General features: G+C 42.3%; 1 protein-coding gene across 2 annotated transcripts in view; it reads right to left on the reverse strand.

The window, feature by feature from the left end:
* RFTN1 (raftlin, lipid raft linker 1) overlaps positions 1-23,463 on the reverse strand; it is a 207,754-nt gene that overhangs the window by 124,759 nt on the left and 59,532 nt on the right. For both annotated transcript variants that reach the window (XM_049629852.1, XM_049629851.1), the window contains exon 3: positions 2,727-2,913. In XM_049629852.1, coding sequence (XP_049485809.1) covers positions 2,727-2,913 — 187 coding nt within the window. The remainder of the gene's footprint in view (positions 1-2,726; positions 2,914-23,463) is intronic.

Here is a 23,463-nt window from a genome sequence, read left to right on the forward strand (position 1 = left end):
TGTGCTGACGGCTCAGGACCTGGAGCCTGCTTCAGATTCTGTGTCTCCCTCTCTCTCTGCCCCTCCCCGGCTCATGCTCTGTCTCTCTCTCCCTCTCAAAAATAAATAAACATTAAAAAAAAAAGAGAAAGAAATGCAGAGTCCCAGGCCCACCTCCAGACCTGCACTTGAACAATATCCCTGGAGATTCACAGGAGGCACATCAAAGTTTGAGAGGCGGTACTCCACAGCAGGAAAAAAAAAAAAAAAAAGTATCTTCACATTTAGAGTCAAATTCATTTATGATGTGCTGACTTCATGGCAAATCCCTGACAGTGGAATTACACAAGAGGGATGCTCTTGTGACCTGACCAAAGTGGACTTTTCCCTCTAAACATCAAGGCCAGTGGCATGAGGTAAGGAACAGAAACACTGATGCCCAGTGTATGCCTTGTGTAACCTGGGAGGTACATGGTAGGTTGGTTTTATTTTGTTTCCTTTCTGAAATTCTGACTTCTTTGAGATTATTGAGTGGTAAAAATGGAGGAAGGTGGAATGATGAAATTACTTCATCTAAAAATCAAAGGTATCTTCCCCACTTTTGTTGGGAAGGAGTTGTCCACAAGAATCCTGGGTGCAGAAACACCTCAGGTACCTCACATCAGGGTTCAGATGCAGGTCTGGGAGTCAGCCTGCCTGGGACCAGTCAGAGCTCTGCTTGCTGCCATTTGTGTGACCTTGACAAAGAAGTCAACGCCTGGGCCTCAGCTTCCTTACCTTTAAAATGGAAAGAAAAAAAGTACCTGTTTCAAAGACTGCTTACGGGAATGAAATGACACCTATAAAGCCCGGCACACAGTGAACACTTGGTACAAGGGACCTATAAATAATCAGGCATATCCTATGTGTCGGTGGAACCTAAAACCACTATGGCTCCCAGAACAATGCTCTCTTGTGACTGACCCAGATATACAGCAAATTGACATAAAGAAACCAATACTCAGAAAAGACAGACTTGAGAAAAGTTTTACTCTACACAAACCATGGTAATTCTGGACATTAGCAAAGGTGCCTGCCATCTCTCACTTCAAATTCTAATGCATGTTGACTCCGACTAAGAGCCCAGAGCTTGATCAGCCATGAAGAAATGAACTCTACTGGCCAGGAAGGAGGAGCCCATCTTAGTCACTCAGCCTTCTGCCTCACAGCTGGCCTTGGTGAGCTCACTAGCCAGGTGTCTATCTTCCAGGCAGAGAGAAAGAGAAGCAGTCACTCTGCCCTCTCGCTTTTTTTTTTTTTTTTTAATTTTTTTTTCAACGTTTTTTATTTATTTTTGGGACAGAGAGAGACAGAGCATGAATGGGGGAGGGGCAGAGAGAGAGGGAGACACAGAATCGGAAACAGGCTCCAGGCTCCGAGCCATCAGCCCAGAGCCTGACGCGGGGCTCGAACTCACGGACCGTGAGATCGTGACCTGGCTGAAGTCGGACGCTTAACCGACTGCGCCACCCAGGCGTCCCCTCTCGCTTTTTAAACTATACCTCATGTCGTCATTCCTCCCATGATAGTTGGCCAAAGGACAGATCTGATTCCTCTTGCCAGACTTTATTTCACAATGAAGCACAAAAACGTAACGTGTTTACTATCCCACCTTTGTTGTTAAAAACAAAAAATCACTTAAAATTAATACTGCTCCTTTTGAGAAACCAACCTCAACCCTCTTTGCCTAATGAGACTCAATAAGAGCATAAGAATAAGCATTCAGCTGGGCAAGCCATACTGGAAAACATCCTCTAAGTCTTGAAAATCAAAATGAAGACCAAATCAATCACAGCACTTGATTCAAGTGGCTTTTGTTTCTCCTCCCTAGTGACTGACAGAACTTATGGTAAGTTTAAAATATCCAATATCTCTACAGTTTTGAGGAAGATATTAAGTTTGTATCTAGCCTCTAAAAAAATAATTTTGGGGAGCCTGGGTGGCTCAGTTGGTTAAGCATCTGGCACTTGGTTTCAGCTCAGGTCATGATCTCATGGCTTCGTGGTTTGAGCCCTGCTTGAGATTTTCTCTCTCTCTCTGCCCCCTCCGCACCCCCCCAACTCTTGCTGTCTCTCTCTCAAAATAAATAAATAAGTAAATAAACAAACAAATAAACTTTTAAAAAATTTATTTATTTTTGAGAGAGAGAGAGACAGAGAGAGTAAGCCTGGGAGGAGCAGAGACAGAGAGGGAGAGAGAGAATCTGAAGCAGGTTCCACACTGTTAGCACAGAGCCTGATGTAGGGCTGGAATTCACAAACCGTGAGATCATTACCTGAGCCAAAAACAACAGTCAGACACTGAACCAACAGAGCCACCCAGGCGCCCCTACAAATAAATAAACTTAAAAAAAAATACTGTGTTTTGCAGCCATGCATTTGAGATTAATAGTATGATGCTTTTACCAGCTACATCATTCTGGGAGTACACCTCTTCAGAGGAGGCATTTTTCTAGTGGAGTGTAATCCAATAAATTAAAGGGGGGACAGGATGTGATACGGAGTCAGGCGTGGACAGTCACAGGACACTATGAAACTCCTCTCTGGTTGTCTAACACTTTGCCTTACCTGTCAGAGGGCAGAGGCCCTGAGAACGTCATGCAAATTTCAAATATATTCTCCACCCCTTGTCTTCTCACTTTCCCTCCTCCATTCAACACACAACAGCCTCGGAATGCTAAGCTAACCATTGACCCTCAGAAGACTTACCTATCAGTTTTCTTGATCAGGATGGCCCTGAAGATGTGCTCTAGGGGTGTTTTTTCCCGCTCGTGGGTTGGCTGCACGAAGGGGTGCAGGGCCACTAGTGAGAAGCCTTGCTGATACAGTTCCAGGAGCTGGGCAGGCAGGTCGTGCAGGGAGGCCAGCCTCACTGCTGAGGACCGAGGGAGCTCTGCTGTAGATGGAGAGAGGAGAGGCTCATCAGGGACCCAACAAAACTGCCCGCTCTCCCCCACCCAAGTCCCTCTCCCCTTGCCCTTGCAGAGACCTCCAGGTCACCTCTTGCTAAGAGCGAGTTTATTCCTGCTTTAACTACTGCCTTCAAAGAGAACTTAAAGCAGCAGGTTATTCCCCAACTCCTCTCAAGGCATTGCTAACTGGATGTCTTAAACCTAGAAGTCAGTCTTCTCAGAGGTCACATTGGAAGAGTCATTTCCATCCCCTCCAAAAATTAAAAAAAAAGAAAAGAAAAGAAAAGAAAAAGAGGAGAAGGAAAAAATGAAATTGCACGCAAATATAAAATTTCCAGGTGGCAAAAAGCAGTATTAACAAAGTCAGAAGACAAACTGGAACAAATTTCTGTGACACTTAAGACAAAGAGGTAATTTCCTTAATTTGCAAAGAAACTACAGGAAGAAAGAAAGAAAGAAAGAAAGAAAGAAAGAAAGAAAGAAAGAAAAAAAGAAAGAGGAAAAGGGGGAAGGGAGGAAGGAAGTTAGGAAGGGAGGGAGGGAGGGAGGGAGGGAGGGAGGAGGAAAAATACGAATAGGCAATTGCCTAAAATTAGACACAAAAAGCTAGTCAATATTTGAAAAAACACTCACATTAACTCAACATTAGAATTATGAATATCAAAACAAGTATTTTTCACCTAGGGAATTATTTTAAGATTTGGATTTAAAACAATTCTTTGAGAAGGACAGACAAGATTCAAAAATCAAAAGCTGTAAGCATATACACAATTAAAAGTATACATCCCAGCCCGGTCCCCCTTCAGGCTTTCTCCCTAAAGGCAATCAGTATTATCCATTTTTTTTGTATACACATTAACAATTGCTGAATTCATACACAAGTAAAGTCTATATGTCTCCCTCTCTTTTTATACAAATGGTAGCATAGTGTTACACATTTCATTTTTTATTAATTTTTATTAATTGACAGTATACTTCGCTTAGAAAGCATTCAGTAGTAGCACACAGAATTCTTCTTCATTCCTCTTACAGATGAACAGTGTTCCTTTGTATGATGTACCACAGATTAATCAAACTTTTGCTTTTATAAGTAATGCTGACGAAAATTACGCTCCTACGTAATTTCACATGTGCTCATGTATAATATATCATACCTAGGAATTCCATACCTAGGAATTTGCTAGACCAAAGATAAATGCATTGTAATTTTCTCAGATATTTGCCAGATTTCTTCCACAGGGTAACATGGATTTACCACCTCCCCCCACCCAGTGATGTACAAAGGTATTTCTTTTTCCATGCCCTGGCAAATCTCATAGTGAAAAAATGATCCCTGTGGTGGTAATCTGTATTTCTCTCATTATGTAACTTGTATTTTTTTTTTTTTTAATTGAACATGTCATGTTTTAAATACTGTCTGTGTCGCCTTTTCTGTTAACTATAATCTTTGCCCTAGTTTTCTGTTGGGCTATTGGTCCTTTTTTCTATAGGTTTGTAGAAACTCTTATACATTAGGAGATTTAGTTCTTATTTGTGATATCACTTGCAAATATTGTTCCAAATTTATTGTTCGTTTTTGACTTTGCATAAAGTGGGTCTTGTCATGAGGAATTTTTTTTTTTTTATGAAGTGGAATTTCTCAATCTTGTCTTCAATGACTTCTGAGTTTTGTATCAGAGCAGAGACATCTGGTATTATAAAACGATTCTCCTGCTACTACATATTTCATTTTTTGGATATGAATCTTTGATCCAGTTTGGAATTTATTCAATATGAATTCAATATTCTACCCCCCCCATGTTTATCCATTTTTTCCCATTAGTTTGAGATGCTACCTTTATCATATATTATATTCCTGAATATATTCAAGTTTATGATTGTCCTCTACTTATCTATTTTAACAATTTTAACGTTACATTTTAATATCTGGTCAGGCTACTTCCTGAAACTTCTTATCCTCCTGTTTAGTTTCTGAATCTTCTTGTTTGTTTGTTTGTTTTTTTCTAAATCATCTTTTAAATCAGCTCATCAAACCTTCCTTCCAAAAAAAAAAAAAAAAACCCCAACTCCTAGTGATATTATTTTTGGATCATGTTCAAATTATAGCTTAACTGAGGGAGAATGGATATTTTCATCATATTACAAGTTCCCATCCAAGAACAAGGCATAATTTTTGTTTATTCAAGACTTCTTTGAGGTCCTTCAGGCACTTATTAAAGTTTTCTTCACATAGATATTGTACACTTAACAAGTTTATTTCTACTAATATTGCTATTGGAATAATAGAATTTTTTTCTTTTTACTTCTATGCTATCCATTGTGGGCAAGAATGTTGGGGAAACAGGCATGCTCATCATGGTTGATCAGGTAAACTTTTTTGAAGGGGAATATGATGCTTGCCTTCCAACCTAAAAGTACACACACCCTTTGTCCAACAACCCCACTACCGGATACTGCATCTATGGCTGGACTCCTAGATGTTTTTCAGGCTTTATGGACAAAGATACTACAGATATGTTCACATAGCAAAAACGTGGAACCAAGTAGTTCTTCATTGGAGAGCTGGCTAAATAAACACTGGGACACCCAGTGATGAATCCTATGGGCTATTTAACAAGATTAAGGTAAATCTGTTATGTGCTGATGGCAATGTGTCCGAGATAAATTATTAAGAGGCAAGGTGTCAAGTGTTTATCCTATGCTAGTCTTGTATAAAAACAGAGAGATAATCTTTTTTAGAATAAATTTTTTTTTCTGAAAGAAATCACAAAAATATGAATATTGGAGAAAAGGGTTGAAGAATAGAGGGAAGGATGGAAAGGTGGCTTTTACTTTCTTTTGTACTTGGAGTAGGTACTGTTACCATCCATCAGGGTCATTGGGTGGAGGGTTGATAAGACATTTAAAATTTTCTGATTTATATGTAAAAACATTATCTGAAAGTTCTTTATGTATTTTTTAAAATAATGTGTTATTTTAAAACACAATCTTAAAAACAAATCTAGGGGTACTTAAGAACACTACTTAACATCAGCCACTGTAGCTCTCATTTCCATACATCATGCAAGAAATTTACAGGAAAAAAAATCTATAGCAATGATTCACTCTAAAGCAGTGCCCAGCATCCTGGAGAAACCTTCATTAATAACAGTGACAAAGCGAAGGTTGGCCGGGAAAGCAGAAAAATATGACATCTTTTCCCTTGAAGGGTACATTCTGGACATGCTGCTCGACCAAAGATCTGAAGACAAGTCTGGTAAAGAACGCTGAGCCCCTCCGAACTCCTCGCACAGAAACCTGAATTCCACGCACAGAAATCTGTCAAGCAACTTCTTAGACCCAGGCAAGGAGACCCCCACCGTGGATCCCTTCTCTAAAGTGTGCTCCTTGACCCACCAGCAGCAGCACGGAGGAGCACATTAGAAATGGAGACCTTGGGGCCCCACCTCAAACCTGCTGAATCAGAGTCTGAGTGATCTGTACCTTCCCAAGCTCTCCAAGAGACTCTGAGGCCGAGAGCTACTGTCCAGAGGGTTCCTTTGGCCCTCCTCCAACCACTCTCCTCTCCTCTCTGAGGGCAAGGAAACAGTGGACCTAGGGACACGTACCCACCTGTCATCCATAGCCCAACTTCCCACAGCCAAGACCCTGGAATTCTCTGCCCTTAGAGCCCAGGGCCCACTTTGGGGGATTGGACAGGCTTCTCCAATCTGCAGCAAGGGTGGATGGTGCCCCAATGTGTGCATCCGCAAGCCCAAGGGAGGGCAGGGAGACACCCCCACAGCCGCAAAATTTAGGGGGCACCAAAAACTCAGTAAGAAAGATCAATAAAAATTTAATGCAATATGTTACAAAGTGAAAATTCATGCAAGAAGTCTACAACAAACAAAATATCCAAAATTTTAATAAATACAGGATCAGTATTATTGATTTTTCCTTTTGCCTCAAGCTCCAATATGGCTTAGCACCACACTGTTACTGATCTTGTCTTTTTAAAAAATGTTGCCTCTCGGGGCGCCTGGGTGGCTCAGTCGTTTAAGCGTCTGACCTCAGCTCAGGTCATGAACTCGCAGTTCGTGAGTTTGAGCCTCACATCAGGCTCTGTGCTGACGGTCAGAGCCTGGCGCCTGCTTCAGATTCTGTGTCTTCCTCTCTCCCTGCTCCTCCCCCACTCGCACTCTGTCTCTCTCTCTCCCTCAAAAATAAATAAACATTAAACAAATTTTTTTAAATAAAAATGTTGCCTCCCTCGCCTCACCCTAGCGCTGGCTCAGGCCCAACGTGTCTTGCACTTTTTCTCTTGGGCCCTGCAAATGACAGGAGCAGGTCTGTTATGCAGGGTGTCAAGGGAACAGGGGCAGGTTTCTTCTGCTATCAAGAGATTACAAAGCAACCGAACTGAACGAGCATAACCGCGTGTGGCACAGATGCCTGTGGTTTCGTCTGCAAAACGTAATGGACTTTTGGTAGGAGGGCAGGCCTTTTGGGGTGGGTAACTTCACGACAGCGATCAAACCCCAAAATGCTAGGCAGCACTAAGCTCCCCTCCTCTCTGATAAGAATGTGTAGGAAGAGCATCTGTGAGTCAACCAGTATGAGACCCTCCCACTCAGCCAGTCTCCACAGTGTGGTGTTTTGTGAACGCGCCAAGTATTTCAAGCTCTTACTGCTGTAATAAAATAAGCCTTTACTAAGATTCTGATAATTTATGTATTTGTTCCCCCTTACGCATCACGCTCTAATAAAAAGAAATAAAAGCAGCCCGTACGTTTGGAAAATTTGGGATTCTAGCTACATTCCTCCCTGGCGATAATCCTGGGCATGTGAACACACGGTTTCCTTGTTTAAAAAATGGGGATAATGACATCGTACAGCGGCTGTAAGAATCAAACGGGATGATGTGTGTGTAACGGATAAAGCTCCAAAGTATCGTTCTCAGTGGTGCTGGCAGTGGTGGGTGGGGAGTTGGTCAGGGATATAGGTCAACTGAGGCTGGTGATGACAGTACAGTGCTGGGCCACTAAATTGTTTCCCATTTCCACCCACACCCCTTACCCTCCAGGCTTTCAAATCAGTGCACTCAAAACGTTAGGCGATCAACCACTTTATAGTTAAATGCTTCCTGAATAAAACATAGTATCTTTAAAATTTTTATCTTAAAATCTAAAGATGTATCTCTTGTCAAAACTCAGCAATTTTATGGCTTTAATTTTTGGTATGCAAGCTGTCAAAGTAAGTTTAGCTTCATGGTTAAAAAACAAATAAAAATTAATCTCAACAATCTCATCGCAATAAAATAAAACCAGGCTCTTATTGTAAATATGATTAAAGGCCTTAATTTGTTTCTGTTTGAACCTTAACCTTCAGAAAAACCCTAGTTCTTATAAACTGACCACTCCCCCACTATTATTACTAGAAAAATAAAGAAAGGAATGACTTCTCTGTGTGGATGGACATACCAATTGTAGTCTCTTGGTCTCTTTCTCACCCCACCCACCCGGATAACCTCTCCATTATTTTTGTTTTGTGAGATTTGCCTGACTTCGTTTACAAATTATGTAACCTTGGACAAGTCATCTAACTCCCACCCCATCTCCTGGGTCTGTTGTTTATAAAATGAAGACCCTGGAGAGGCAATTCTGAAAGGAACTTCCAGCACTAAATGCAATGATTTCATTATTTCAGTTTGAAGAGTAACGTACCAGTTCCTAATTAAAAGGTGATACTGAATAATATAATAAATGTCTGCAGTGCAAACCGAAAGAGTTCCCCTAACCTAGAGCCAAAATGGGAATACGGAATACCCACACGTGCGAATGGGTGGAGAGATGGATAGAGAGGCAAGAAAATAATGTTGCCACTATGACCGAATAAAAATCACTGCTGTCTTTGAGGGTCCCAGTCTTCTGCCTATCCCAGGGATTAGAAAGGATTCTGCCTGTTCTGACTGTCCCTGGGAGACATTCAGGGGCATTCCAGGGAAGAGATGCCTGCACAGTCATAGGAGAGAAAAGGGGTATTCTAAGAAGTATATCTGGGGACAATGGGTTCCCTCTTTCCTAGTGGAGAGCTATAAAGAAAACAGTATCCGTTACCTGAAGTTACTTTGACTTCCTGGGCTTTTATGAGGCCACTCCAGGACTGAACCCATAAGCCACCTCATCGTAAATTGAAATTTCTAATTATAATCCTTCATATTCTGAAGATAAGGGGCACTGATGATGCTTTCTTGGCCAATGTTACTCCAGTCTGAGGAAATGCCACTGTTAGGGCCCAATGTCCATCTGAAGATCATACTTTCCTCTCTCTCCACTTTCCAATCTGTCAAGTTCCAAGGTCTTTTTTATCTACTGTGGTCAATCTGCAAACCTGAGGACCAGGCTGGACGCCCCGGTGCTCCCACTCAGGGAGCTGCGTCTTCATCCCATACAAGGACTTGGATGCCACTGCTGTACAAAGCCCAGTTCTCCAGCTGGCTTCTCCCACTAGCCTGGGTGGGGGCTGGCTCTTATCTCATGACCTGGTAGAGGGCCTGGGGCAGATCGCAAGGCCAGGGCCCAGATGGACAAACAAACAAGAGACACAGCCATGGGAGGAACAATGGATACCGAAGCCCCCTCTCACCCAGAGGGCAGTATCATGCCTTTCGGCCTGCTTATTGCCAATGGGAATGTGGGCCCAATGGTGCCAAAACTTCTCATTCTTACCTTGAAGAACTCAGAAATCTTGGTCTTCATAGAAACTCTCCTAATCTTTAGATTTGGCAAGTAATTCTCATTTTATTTCCAAGTCCATATGGCCCAAAGCCAAGGCATGGTAGGTTGCAGACTGGATGGGGCATTTGATAAATGTAGGGGGATAGATGCCCCCTACTCCTTCCTATCCCTGATCATAGCATTGTCAAGGCACGCTGTAAGCCTCGGTCACATACTGAAGAGCTTGTGATTCCGTTCATTCCCACATCATCACTATTTATATCAGTTTTCAAGGATACACCTGCAGGTATTTGACACAGCCCTCTATTTCCCAATTCTCCTCTCCTCTACACTGATGTAAAGATGAACAAAATGTTTAGAACTATATAATTTTTTGGGAACTATACAATTACATTTTGAATTCCTTGGAAATATTTTTTTTCCTCACTCAATTACCAATAACAGGCTTTTGATTAAAAAAAAATATCAAAATATAGAAAGTACTGCCGGAAAGGTATTTTGGGTGGCATGAGAGTCCCAAGGTCTTCTAGAATAAGTGTTCTGTTTTCCTTTCAGAAAATAACTCCATATAAATAAATAAACCATTATTCCAGGACTTAAAAAAAAAAGGGAATGAAAACAGGGGAGGGGGGGACCTAATCCACAAAACCACACATTTCTTAACACTCCTGGGATGAAGGAGATTTTGTTTTTGCTATGACTATGTTTTGTTTAGCAAAAACATTCCGCAGCCCCACTTATTCCCCGGACACGAAGCCCTGCAGACATCTGCAGAAGAGCCAAAGGGACGGCTTTGCTCCTTCAAACTTTATTGCTGGGAAAGTGCCAGGTTCCAAGGCAAGAACAAAACCACTGGCATACAGCAAGCAGCCACTCATTTCTCTCCTCTGTACGGCAGGCAACGGCACACTGAACTGCAACAGCTTCTATTATTTTGCTCAGCAATCATCTGTGACTTTAACCTAATTATTCAAAGTCCAACTCTGCTTTTCTAATTACATCTGCTAATGGATCTGTCAATACCGGAGAGCGAAACACAAGAGGACCGACACCATCTCCCCCGGGTAATTTCCCTCACAGGTAAAGCTGATAATGACACTGTTCAACCAAATCTCTCCCTCTTTTTTTTTTTTTTTTTTTTTAAAGTTCCTTGAAGGCCGTTATTTCTATAACATCAGTCTGCCTGGGCTTTGCAGTAGATCCAATTTAGCGAAACACTAAAATCAATCATTTTTCAAATGTGTTTTTTTTTTTTTATTGTATAGGTAAAGAATAGGAATTCAATTTTTTAAAATAATGTGTGCAGCCCGAAGGCTTCTATCTGTGTCATTTCTAAATCTGAAGAATAAGTTACAACTATCGTTTTCAGGCTTTCCAAATTCAGATTTCTGTCATTGTCTTATCACATAAATTCATGTTTCTGAAACTTAAGAAAAAGAATAAAACATGGCCAGGCTCAGGAGACCACACTACTAAAACACTGTGTAGTCTTTTTTTTTTTTTTTTAATTGAGGTGAAATTCACATAACATAAAATCAACCATTCTAAAGTGAATAATTCAGTGACGTTTAGTACGTTCGCCATGTTGTACAACCATCACCTCTGTTTCTAAAACATTCTCCTCACCCCAAAAGGAAACCCCATACCCAGTAAGCAGTTCCCTATTCCCCTCTCTGGCAACCACCAATCAGCTTTCATAAAACACAGCTCTTAACACCTTACCTGAATCATGGATAAAGTCAAGGGGAAAATCTCAGTACGACTAAAAGCACTTTTTAAAGCTTATTTAAACCTAGGGTTCTACAGGCCAATCATGGAGGAGTTAGCCAAGCAACAAAGGCCTCATCAAATGAGTTCTTAAGTGCATGCCACCAGACCACAAATGACTGTGAAGCATCAGACTGTCAGACTGCTGTGACCACAGGGGTGTGTGCATGTGTGTCTGTGTGTATGTGTGGGGGTGTGTGTGAAAGGAAGGGTGGAGGGAGAGGGGGAGATCAAGTTGTTATTGGCTTGCTTGTCATTTCAAAGGATCACACGCAGTCACTGGATCACACACATGCAACATCACACTGTAAAAAATTCAGTGTCTAGGACTTTGTAAGGAGAGTGCTGAATAATTCCCATTGACCGTGCCCATTAATCAAACCCAAAAGACGGCGTTCCCGCTCATCTCACTGGTCCATTTTGTCAGAGAAGACACAGGCTAAGATTCATCAAGAAAGCTTTTCCAGAAACACCAGGCCTCAAGCTGCTTGGACTTCACAGTGGGGTATTCAAATATTAAAAGCAACCGGCTAGAAACTGAAGTTGGAGTATTAATAAAATATATCACACGCTTAAAAATACTTTTTATGGTGAAGGGGAGAAGCAAAGGATCACCGAGTCTTCAGAATTTCTATTCAAACTGGTCCATGCCAAATCCAAGGAGAGCTTAGCATGAGGCGGAAGGGAAGCTACTTGTCAATATTTTATGCCATTTTCCTAATTGAGCACGATATCCTGAGAGCTGACGCTCCGGGTAGTTCTCTTTGATTCTGAGAGTACAATAAACTGATTGCATCCAAGACCAGCCACTAATGAATATGTACAAACAATATGGAAATGAAACTGTTTAGAATGTAAATGGGACCCTATATGGATTTCTATGATAAAGTCTGAAGACTCTGTATAAAAGTAATCAGTACTGAAAATATAACGCCACTGTGGCCAAGTTCTCAGAGTAGGCACAGCAGAAAAATAATGCATCTTTGCAAGGAGCTGTGGGGAATCTCAGTTTCAACTAAGAAGCGTGATTGCTCTCGTACTTTCTCATTCAGGTGTGCTGAAAGCCAAGAGGCTAAAGCAAAGGGGCACCTTAAATGGGTGGCACACTGAGCCAGCAAACACATTCTGACTCTGGCTCGTCACCCCACACACGGTCTCACCCATCCAGCTCGTGGGGCAGTCCCATTAGAGCCAGGCAGTCAGTCAGCTCTTTCGGAACAAGAAGGGACATGGTGCTTTTTTCAAGTCTGAAACAGCCGAGGGCCATTTTAATTCCTTCCCTACGTGCATATGATGAAATCCATCAACAGCAGAATGGCTGAATGAATACACTATGGCTCATCCAATACTATAGACTATTAAGTAGCAATTTTAAAAATGAGTTGGATCCATACCTCTGACCTGGAGGAAAAATCAAGGGTTGATATGACAATGAAAGCAAAGGAAGTATATAAAAATTCCACTTTGCGGAGATGGCCAAATAATGACAGGACAAAGTCTGTGGTTATACACAAGGAGTGACGGGGAATCTTAACCCCAGGCAGAACAAAATGGAAAAAAAAGAAATTTCCCAAAAAGTATGGTGCCCCGAGGGTACGTGCACACTTCAGTTTGGCATTTATGCAGAGCACAAGGGAATACTACTATTTCTGTTTACCTTGAGTTATTATCACAAGGATCTCAACTCTGTAATAGAGTTTCACACTGGTATATCAATAAACTCTTTACTTAGGAGAATTTTTTAAAATTTCCGAATATAGTAATATAAACAATATATAAAACAATGCACTATGGAAACTGTTGGAAAGCACAAAAATGCCCCATGTGCAGGAATAGTTTCAAGATCTTATGGCAAGAATAAATTCTATCCTCTGTGGGCTTTGTACAACTCCTACCCACAAAGGAAATCAACTTGTTGGTTCAAAGGCACTACCCCCAGACACACCAGCAAATTCAACTCAGTAGACTCTCCTTGTCCTCGCTGTAGTGGAGACATACCATATGTTTGGGGGCACAGTCACAAAAACATTCGTAAGACTTACAAAAAGCTCCATATATTGGAAATGTATTTTAATAAATAATACTTATGCATATGACATCAAGAAAGATTCAACAAAACTCAAATGAGAATGGGGTCAGACAGTTCTCTTACTCTAAAAAAGGCTTCCACACCTGCATTTTCAGCTTTGCATGAACAATTACTGCGTTCATGCGCAAACTCCCAAATTGGTGCAGGGAAATAGAAAATTGTACACACAAGTTGAGCAGCCCCGGGCTCCGCTAACCAATTTGCATGCAAAATTGTCATCAGCACTCTCTGGTTTATTTTTTGCCTATGGAAGAGATGGGGGTCTATGATGCCTCAGGAGGCCAATTTTAAGAGGCATTTTGGTTCCCACTATAAAAATGGAGTCCCAAATAGTATCTGAGGTCTATGCACGCGTGTGTGTCCCTCCAGCTGCCTTCTCACAAATTCCAGTGGAGGAAGAGAAAAGCTGGAGGGTGAGATCAAGCAGAATAGTTACATGAGAGTAAATGGCCAAGGAAGGTTCTCCAGAATAATAAAACAGAAAAGAAATGTAAGGCGGGGGGGTTTATTTACATCCAGAAACATGTCTACCAACAACAGTTGGCACAAGAAGGGAAAGATGGATTTTAACCAGGAAGGAGAAAAGATTTTCCTGACTTGCCGGTGAGAATTTATGGAAATGGACCACCAGGAAGTGTGGCCTTTGGGATTGCCAAAGAGGGTGCGATAGGCATCTATTTGCTTAGAAGGCATCTTCAGGTTTTCACTAACATTTCTCCCACCCCCCTCTCCCTCCTGTCTTTCTTCCCTTCACACATCACTGCTGAGCACCTGAAACGTGGTTAGTGTGAACAGAGATGTGCTTTAAGTGTAAAACACACACAATTTCAAAGACTTCACATGAAAAAAAGAATATAAAATATCTCGATACAAATCTGGTATTGATTACATGTTGAGATGATAATATTTTGAATATACTGAGTTAAATAAAACATACTGAAATTAATTTACCTACTAATTACTAATGAATTTACCTATTTTAATTTTTTAATTTGAAATTTTTACTGGAAAACTTTAAATTACATCCAGGGCCCACATTATATTTCTGTGGGGCAGGTCTGTTCTAGAATCTTTTGTTTTAAATTAGACTCATTTTTTTTCAGTCCAAAAAGCATGCTCCCTTCTCCACCTTTATTAAGGTGTCAGTTTAATTCATTACTAAGCATCCTTTAGCTCCAATTATGAGTAAGGTCACTTCTTTTCCCAAAATAAGCCTGTAACACCAAGGAGTGGGGGGAAAGCTGCAACAATATGTATAGTGTGGGATCAAATGGGTAATCTTCCTTCACGTATACTAAATTTTTTTTCACTAGTTGTCACTATTCCAAGTTGGAGGAAGAAAGCAAAACTTGGTACTGCCTTCCTGTTTGATGTTTTGGTCCCTGAGACCCTTAAATCCCTGCTCTTCGAGAATCTCTAGTAACACAGTCACACTTCCAAAGTGTTTACCTCTCTGGAGCAAGTGGGTTCTCAACATTTTTCTGTTCTTACTCCGTCAGCAGATCGCACGCCCTCCTGAGTCACACCTTTTACCCCATGCAGGAACTCTCAAGCAGGGAATCACTGCTCTGGCCAAACTGGAAATAAGTGCCAGAGGCCCCCAGCCAGCCGGCATCCCGGCTAAGATGATTCGGATCAGAAATCTCAATAGACAGTGGACCCTCCGGTCTGTTTTGCTGAGTCCCTGGCAGTGCTTTGTACTGGACTTTCTGGATGATTTATGTTACATTCCGGAGATGCAAATTCTCCCTCATACCCCTAATAAACTCATTTGTGTGGTCTTAGTGTTTGGACTTAACAGAGCTGTCTCCCTTCCTGTGCTTCCTTGCCTGGTTTCACTGGGGGTAGGATGGGCGGCTTCGTGATATTCAGAATTCTCACGTATCCCAAGAAGTATTATTATTTGTTATAACTGCAGTGTAGTTTGTCTTACTTCTAAACGATGCAGATCCTATTAGGCAAATAGAAAACAGAAATCCAGAATTGAATTATAGGGTAGAAAGCTGGTGATGTATCAAATCTGGCTAAGGCAGAAAGATGGATGGTGTGGGGGCCAAGGTTCACTCTCTGGAGCCAAATTACTTGGGTTTATTTTCTATTCGATTATTATTTTTTAAATTGAAGTATAGTTGACACACCATGTTATATCAGTTTCAGGTGTACAACACAGTGATTTGACAACTCTATGCATTATGCTGTGCTCACCACAAAATGCAGCCATCATCCGTCACCATACTGCTATCACAATAGTATCGACTGCATTCCCTGTGCTGTGCCTTTTATCCCCATGACTTACTCATTCCATAACGGGAAGCCTGTGTCTCCCTCTCCCCTTTACCCATTTTGCCCATCGCCCCACCTTTATTTAAACTCTCAGTTGAAACTCTCAGTGCCACCCCTGAATAGCTTTATGACTTTAGGTGAGCCCTAAGCCCTGATGGGCCTCAGTTTGGGCTATATCATACAAAAGTGATGTTAACCACGTCGGCCGGCATGAGGATTAAGTGAGATAATGCAGACAGCGCAGTAGAACTGGACCTGGAACCTTTAACTCTTTTGTATATGGGAACCACTAAAATCATTATTGTCAATATTATAATAACCCTAATCATCTCCCAACTTGTCACCGAGCATGACAGGTCTTCATGTCCGCAAGTGGATCCTTATGTCTGAAACCATTCCAGCTGTACATCAACATTCTTTAGTTTTCACGTATGACTTTAATTTCTCAGCCTAAGCCACAGACCCACATTTTTTTTTTCCCCTGCAACCCTCTTTTAAATGCTGGTTTAAACTTCTATTTCTTTCTTTTTTTTTTTAATTTTTGTTTTTTAATGTTTATTCATTTCCTGAGAGAGAGAGAGAGAGAGAGAGAGAGAGAGAGATAGCATGCAAGCAGGGGTGGGGCAGAGAGAGACAGGGAGACACAGAATCCGAAGCAGGCTCCATGCTCTGAGCTGTCAGCACAGAGCCCGACACGGGGCTTGAACCCACAAGCTGTGAGATCATGACCTGAGCCGAAGTCAGATGCTCAACCAACTGAGCCACCCAGGCACCCTTAACTTCTACTGATTTCTTAATGTGAACCCCAGATGGGTCTAGAACATCAGGACTCAGAAAAGAAAGTGAGGCGAAAAGCATGTTGAGGGGTTCCTACCTCTGTGATTTGCACCAGACGCTACCACAGACTTCCGTGGTATCGCAGAATGAGGAAGGGGGAAGGGCCCACAGCTGCGATGGGACTGGAAAGTCTAGGGAGCCAGTTCTAGAAAACGGCACCATCCGTAAAAGTAACGGGGAACCAGAGGAAGGACAGCAGAAGGTCCCAGTGAGATACATAAACCACACTCCAAAAAGAGCAAGAGAATAAAAGAGAGGATCGAGAAAAGAGGTGGAACCACGGTGAGAACACATTTAGAGCCTTTAACACACAGCACACCAGGAAAAGGCGGATGACAGACGAGGGGATGGCCAAGAGGAAGGCATCCAGCAGGAGATGGGACAGGAATATGTCACCACTGCCCTGACCGCTCTCCGTGTCTGTCTTGAATCCATCCTAAATTTGTGAAGTTAAATGTGCAAAGAGAAAATATTTCTTGAAGGAGGCATAAAGCCAGGGGTAATTCTAGTCCTGTACTTCCCTTCCTCACCCACACGTCCTAAATTCCTCTACTATCCGCCACCGGCAAGGACTCCTACCCTAAATTCTCCTAACACTTCAGGCCTGCTCTGCCAGCAGCTCCACTTGGAAGCATTTCAGGCGTAACATTTAAAGTGAAAAAAAAAAAAAAAAAAACCAAACCATTTTATTTTAAAGCCCAGAAGTTGTCCTCAGCTACCACAGAGAAAGGGGAGGCTGCACAGATAGTGTCTGTCCACCCCCGATCACACGCGGGTGGCGGCCTCAGGGAGGGTTGGGTGAGAGCTGGAAATGGAAAGTGAGAAATGTAACTGGAAGCAGGCTGTGGGGGGTCAGCGGCCACCTGACAGTTTCTCTGCCTGTTCTTCCCCCACTGTCATCCTCTTCCCATTTAGTGTTCTAGACTTCAAATACTGCCTTTGAATTGCTTTTCTGAGAATCATGGTTTCAGAGGGTTTTACAACTGAAAGAGCCCTTAAAGGCGAGATAAGAGAAGTATTACAGAAGTACTAATGATGATAGTGACAGCTCACTTCCCCTGAACATAAGCTCTACATAAGACATTGTTTTATGTGTGTTACACACTTCCTCATTTAATCCTCGAACCACCTCTCTATAAGCTCCTTTTCAAGGATGAGGAAAACTCTCGATCACAGAGGTTGAGTACTTTCCCGAGGTTGCACAGCCAGTAAGTGGTGAACCCAAGACACAAATCCAATCATTCAGAACCTATGCCCTTAACTATGAAGTCTTCCTAATGACCTAAACTAGTCCATTCATTTTCATCGATTGTAAAGTGATGTCCGCAGGAATTAAACAACTGTCTACAGGCATATAGTTAGCAGCAGAATCAGGACTATAAAAGACCCCTGGACTCTCAATCCAGTGCTCTTTTACCATACCACAAAACTATAATGAGTGCGGGAGGATCAGAACAAAATAACTCCTCAAAACCAAAACACGCTCTCTGTTTCTGTACAACTGTGTGCCTCCCTGGCAGTCCTTCCTAAGATCAGTCAACTCCTTGGATCAGTGTTTTCCTTGAAAGGCTGATTACACGTAGGTAAACGAAGCCTTTCTTCAAAATGTAATGTTTATTTCTTCCATAAATTTCATAGTGTATTTTCTTGATTGGAAAAAAAAAATACAGCCATGAGTGTGTACAGCATGTTTACTGCCACAGAAGTCTATAATGGGAAAACCAGAGAAATAAAGATAGCTACGCAGTGATTATAAATAACCATCGTAAATCAGACTCGCTTAATTTCAGGGTATGACACGAGAAAATAAACAAAGCAAATGTTTAAAAGCAAATCCAATTTTCAAATTTAAATGTTAACAGTGATATTCAAAGACACTGATAAAGTGGGGGCCAATGTATTTCAGTTGGACAAATGCAAATAACTTGTTATCAACCTTCTCCACATCACTGGACTTCCTGCCCACAGTGCAGAGGTGGGGACAGAGGACAAAAGTCAAAGCCAGATTAAAACGGTGTTGTGTCAGACCTCTACAATACCTGGTGTGCATTTCCCCTAGTTGGGTGGGGGGGCGGGGGGGCGTGGGGTGCCGCCATAACAAAGCTTCCTCGTTCACCTCTGTTCTCCTAATGGTAGTCATTTTTAATGCTTTTCTAGAATCCCATGTTCGCACATCTCACAGGCACAAGATTTGATAGGAATTGCCTGACTGCCCTACAACTGTCTTACCAATCCCTGGAGCGAGACCATGCCTATTTCCCCACAGTACCAATCTGGTTGGTGAAAAATGACACTGTTGCTTTATTCTAAGTTTCTATAATTAGTAATAAGGTGAGAATATTTTTATACATGATACATACAAATGTAATTCTTTATTTCTTACTCTTCAGCCGAGATCCCATTTGCCCATTTTTCCATAACGCAGCTTATCTTTTTTCTTACTGATCTGTATACAATTTTCTATTAGATGGGTATGAGTCCTTAGTCTGTTACATGCATTGCGATTTTGTTTTTCTTTCACTGCAGTAGTGGCCCCTTATCTGCGGGGGATACTTTCCAAAACCCCCAGTGGATGTGTGAAACCGTGGAGAGTACCAAACCCTAGCTATACTATGTTTTTCCTGTACATACATACCTATGATGAAGTTTAATTTATAAATTCAGCACAATAAGAGAGTCACAACAACACCTAATAATAAAATAGAACAATTATAACAATCTACTATAGTAAAAGTTATATGCATGTGGTCTCTCTCTCAAAATATCTTATCATACTGTATCTGCCCTTCTCCTTCCTGTGATGATGGGAGATGATAAAGTGGCTTCATGATGAGATGGGGTGAGATGCATGGCACAGGCACTGCGATGTAATGTTAGGCTGCTACTGACCTTCTAACGATACATCAGAAGAAGGATCATCTGCTTCTGGATTGCAGGTGACTTTGAGCAAACCATGGATAAGGAGGACTACTGTCCATTAAAGTTGTAAAGCTGTATGTTTGTCAACACTTCCCAAATTTTTAAGGCCTTTGGGTTCCATGGCATATTTAGAAAGGAGTGCACTTTACATTTACATTGGTCTTTACATTGAAAACCCCTTCAAAAAAATTTTTTTAAAAGAAAAAAATGGAAAGAAAAAAAGAGAAAACTTCGATAATTAAAAATGGTATCAGTGACTCCTAAGATAAGCAGATGCTCTGAACTAGGTTTCCAACTATGATGGCAGGCCTCTAGAACAGTCCTGGTGAGCTGGTTGTACATGTGTGCTGAGGTCCAGGAAAACAATATTTGTCTGAGCAGGGCCAAGAGCCCCATAAGAGAATGAACTAAATATCCAGGACCCCCTTCCTCTGAGGCTACTGAGATATCTTACTTTTCCCCCCATTCTATTCAAATTTAGATCAAATTTAGGTTATGTTCATGCCTAATATATTGCTTCTTTTTTTTTTTTTTTAATGCTTATTTATTTTTGAGAGAGAGAGAGGGAGACACAGAATCCGAAGCAGGCTCCAGGCTCCAACCTGTGAGCACAGAGCCCGATGTGGGGCTCAAATTCATGAACTGTGAGATCATGACCTGAGTCGAAGTTGGACGCCCAACTGACTGAGCCACCCAGGCATACCTAATATATTGTTTCTTGACAATTCAGAAACCATACTGTTGGGAATTTAGAGCTAGAAGGGACACTCATTTTATGAGATGGGGAACTGAAGCGTCTCTCCTGCTGGACCCACACTATTTGGGTACTGCTGGGGAGAATCACAATACAGAGGCACACAGTCTCCAACATCAGCAGGGCCAGCACTGTGTAACCTCTGTGACCCCCTCTCCTAACTAGCCCAGGAGGAATTACAAGCCTGAACAACATCTCATCCATTCCATGACCCCACCACCATTTCCTTCCAGATAATTCCATGTGCCCAACTCTCCTAAGTCTCTATCTCCTGAGCTCCAGACCCACATCTGCAGCTGGTTCAGAAAAATCTCCATCTGCAAATCCCACAGGCAATTGGAACTCAACATGTTTGGAACAAAAGCCTGCCATCTTTCCAACACTTGCCCTGCCTCCTGCATTTCGTCATGGCCCATAGCATCACATCCAAGAGCGGCCAAACTCAAACCTTGGGCAACAACAGATACCTCCCTCTCCCTCATTCTTCTCTACATCCAACTGGCTGCTGCATCTTGTCAAGTCTCTTCCTTGGGACTCTCCTTTCTAAGCCTCCTTCCTTTCCATGGCCACCCTCTCAGCCTCCTATGGCTTCCTGATTACCATGCCTGCCTCCCGGCTACACACTGTCTACACCAACAGCCCAGTGGTCTGGCTAAAACACAAGGCTCGCACACCTTCCCCCTTCCAAAAACCCAGGGCCCATCATCTGGCTCCGTGGTTCTCACAGGGGATGGTATTGCCTCAGGAAACATTTTGGAAATTCGAAGGGGGCACTATTAGTTACTACTGTGATTGGGAGGTCACTACCGCCGGTGAAGGCCGGGCAAGCAAGACACCTACAAGGCACAGAGCAGCCCCGCAAAGAATTGTCTTGATTCCTACACAATTTTTGAAAATCCAACATGACATGCTTTGTAGGTGGAAAGACTGTCTATAATTATCTGAGCCTAGAATTTCAATTTGCTTCTGATATGAATGAAAATAATATTGCTGGAATGTACTCATGTAATCAAGAGATCAATGCCAGAAAACGATTTCTCAATACTATTGCTGAGCACCTCTGTATCAGGGCCGCCTGGGGGTAGGGTAGAGCAGGTCTGCTTAAAATGGATATCCCCAGGCTATGTCCCAGATCTACAAAATCAGATCTGCAGGGGAACAACCAGGGCCATTTACTTCTTTTGCTCATTCAAGTTTGAGGTGGATTGTGAGAGAGGCTGTTGGGAGCCATGTTCTGAAAAAGACTGTTAGGCTGAGGGTGAGCTCACCATGAAATAGTTCCCAACTGATTAGTAATGCCTGCATGGCGGCAGGAACGGAGGAATACTGGGTCCTGACCTCTCCTTCTTCCCCTCCTGTTCCTTCCCTGTCTGCTTAGAAAATCTCTACTCATGGGGAGCCTGGTGGCTCAGTCAGTTAAGCATCTGACTCTCGATTTTGGTTCAGGTCATGGTCTCAGGGTTGTGAGACTGAACCCCACATTGGGCTCATCGTGGAGCCTGCTTGGGATTCTTTGTCTCTCTTTCTCTCACTTTCTCTCTCTCTCTCAAAAATAAATACATAAACATTAAAAAAAAAAAAAGAAAAGAAAAGAAAGTCCCTACCCATCCTCCACAACGCTTTCTAGAAGAGGCCTGCCGAAGGCCTCCCTCCATATCTGAAGGCACCATCTAGCACTCTCGTTAATGTAACAGTTTACTGGTGCGTCTCTCCTGGGCAGGCAGGGACTTCGTCTTGCTCGTTTTGTTCTCCTCACAACTGGCCTCCTCTTTGCCTGGCTAATTATCAGAATTCAATAACTACTTCGCAAATGAATAAATGATTAAAGAAAAAAAAGGACAGAGTAACTACACAGTTACTGGGAAGGACAAGACCGCAAAACCGACTCTTCCTCTACACCTTGTAGTTCCCATCAGGATCCCTGGCTCCTCTGAAGACGAAGAAGACTGGCAGCCAGCAAAGCCTCCCACTCTAGCCCCAGACTTTGCGCGCCGTGACGGGAGCCTCCAGGCCATCAAGCCTTTCCGCGCACGTACTTGGGCACCGGGGATTAACGAACAGCTGCAGAAACAGCCGCACGGAACCATCCCAGTTTGCTTAGGTGGTGTGCGTTTGTGAGAAAAGCTTGCTCTGTGGTGATTCTCTTTAACTACCACTCGGAGGACGGATGTTATTTTTAGGGGCTGGGGGACACCAAAGAGGCTTATTTGGCGAATGAACGCAATTTGTCCGCCTGAGCTTTGCGTGTGTATGTTAAAATCCTCACATCACACTCCTAGCCTGCAGTTCTCAAATCCACTGAGAAGAGGCTCCATAAACAGGTTGGGAGCAGGGGAACAAAAACCCCAGGATGACAAGCGTGCAAATTAACCCTGGAACCAGACGAAGAACCAGTGTTGACAGACAGAAAGCAATGAAGCTGGCCGTATGTAAGGATTAGGGAAATTCTGAATAAGAGAACATTCTGCAACAAAAGTTTTATTAGCAGAAGACATTAACACCAGTCATTTATGGTCCCCAAAGCCCAGTATATTATCATCAGGGAAGGAGGTATCCACTGTGTTCAAAGGGCCAGAGGCACTGAAAATTCAGGACCCAGAGATGTACACTCCTCTGAGTTCACTCCTCCAGCTCTCAGATAATCAACTAATAGAGACAAAATAATCTAATCATGAAGTAATAAATGCACATGGCAAGAACACAACGGATATACTACTCAACAGAATTATACATCAGCTGTTCTGTCAAGATGATAATGAAACATCAGACAATCTGTGAGAATAACATGCCAAGGAGGAGAAATACAAATTGGGCTCCTCCATTCCTCATGGAAATTAGAAGATTCTAAACTAATCAATTAGCTCAACATCCCCCACTACCTCCACCCCATCTCTGCATTATCATTGCTCTTCATGAAATTTCCTGGGAATCCACTTACTATTCTGTGATCGCAGATATCAAATGAAAATCAAGTTCTCTGCTGAACACAAGAGAAACTTTACATTGTAATGGAAGATGAACTGATTAAGGGCACTTAATCTTTGAACAGCTAATTCTTAAAACCTCGGAGCAGAGTGGGTGAAATGACAGGAAGGAGAAATGCAGCTTAGTTTTGATCACACAGAAAAAATGGATTCTGGCACTCAGCGGGCTGCCTTATTAACAAGTA

The sequence above is a fragment of the Panthera uncia genome, chromosome C2 (genome assembly GCF_023721935.1).
Source record: "Panthera uncia isolate 11264 chromosome C2, Puncia_PCG_1.0, whole genome shotgun sequence".
In the NCBI taxonomy this organism is placed as follows: Eukaryota; Metazoa; Chordata; class Mammalia; order Carnivora; family Felidae; genus Panthera; species Panthera uncia.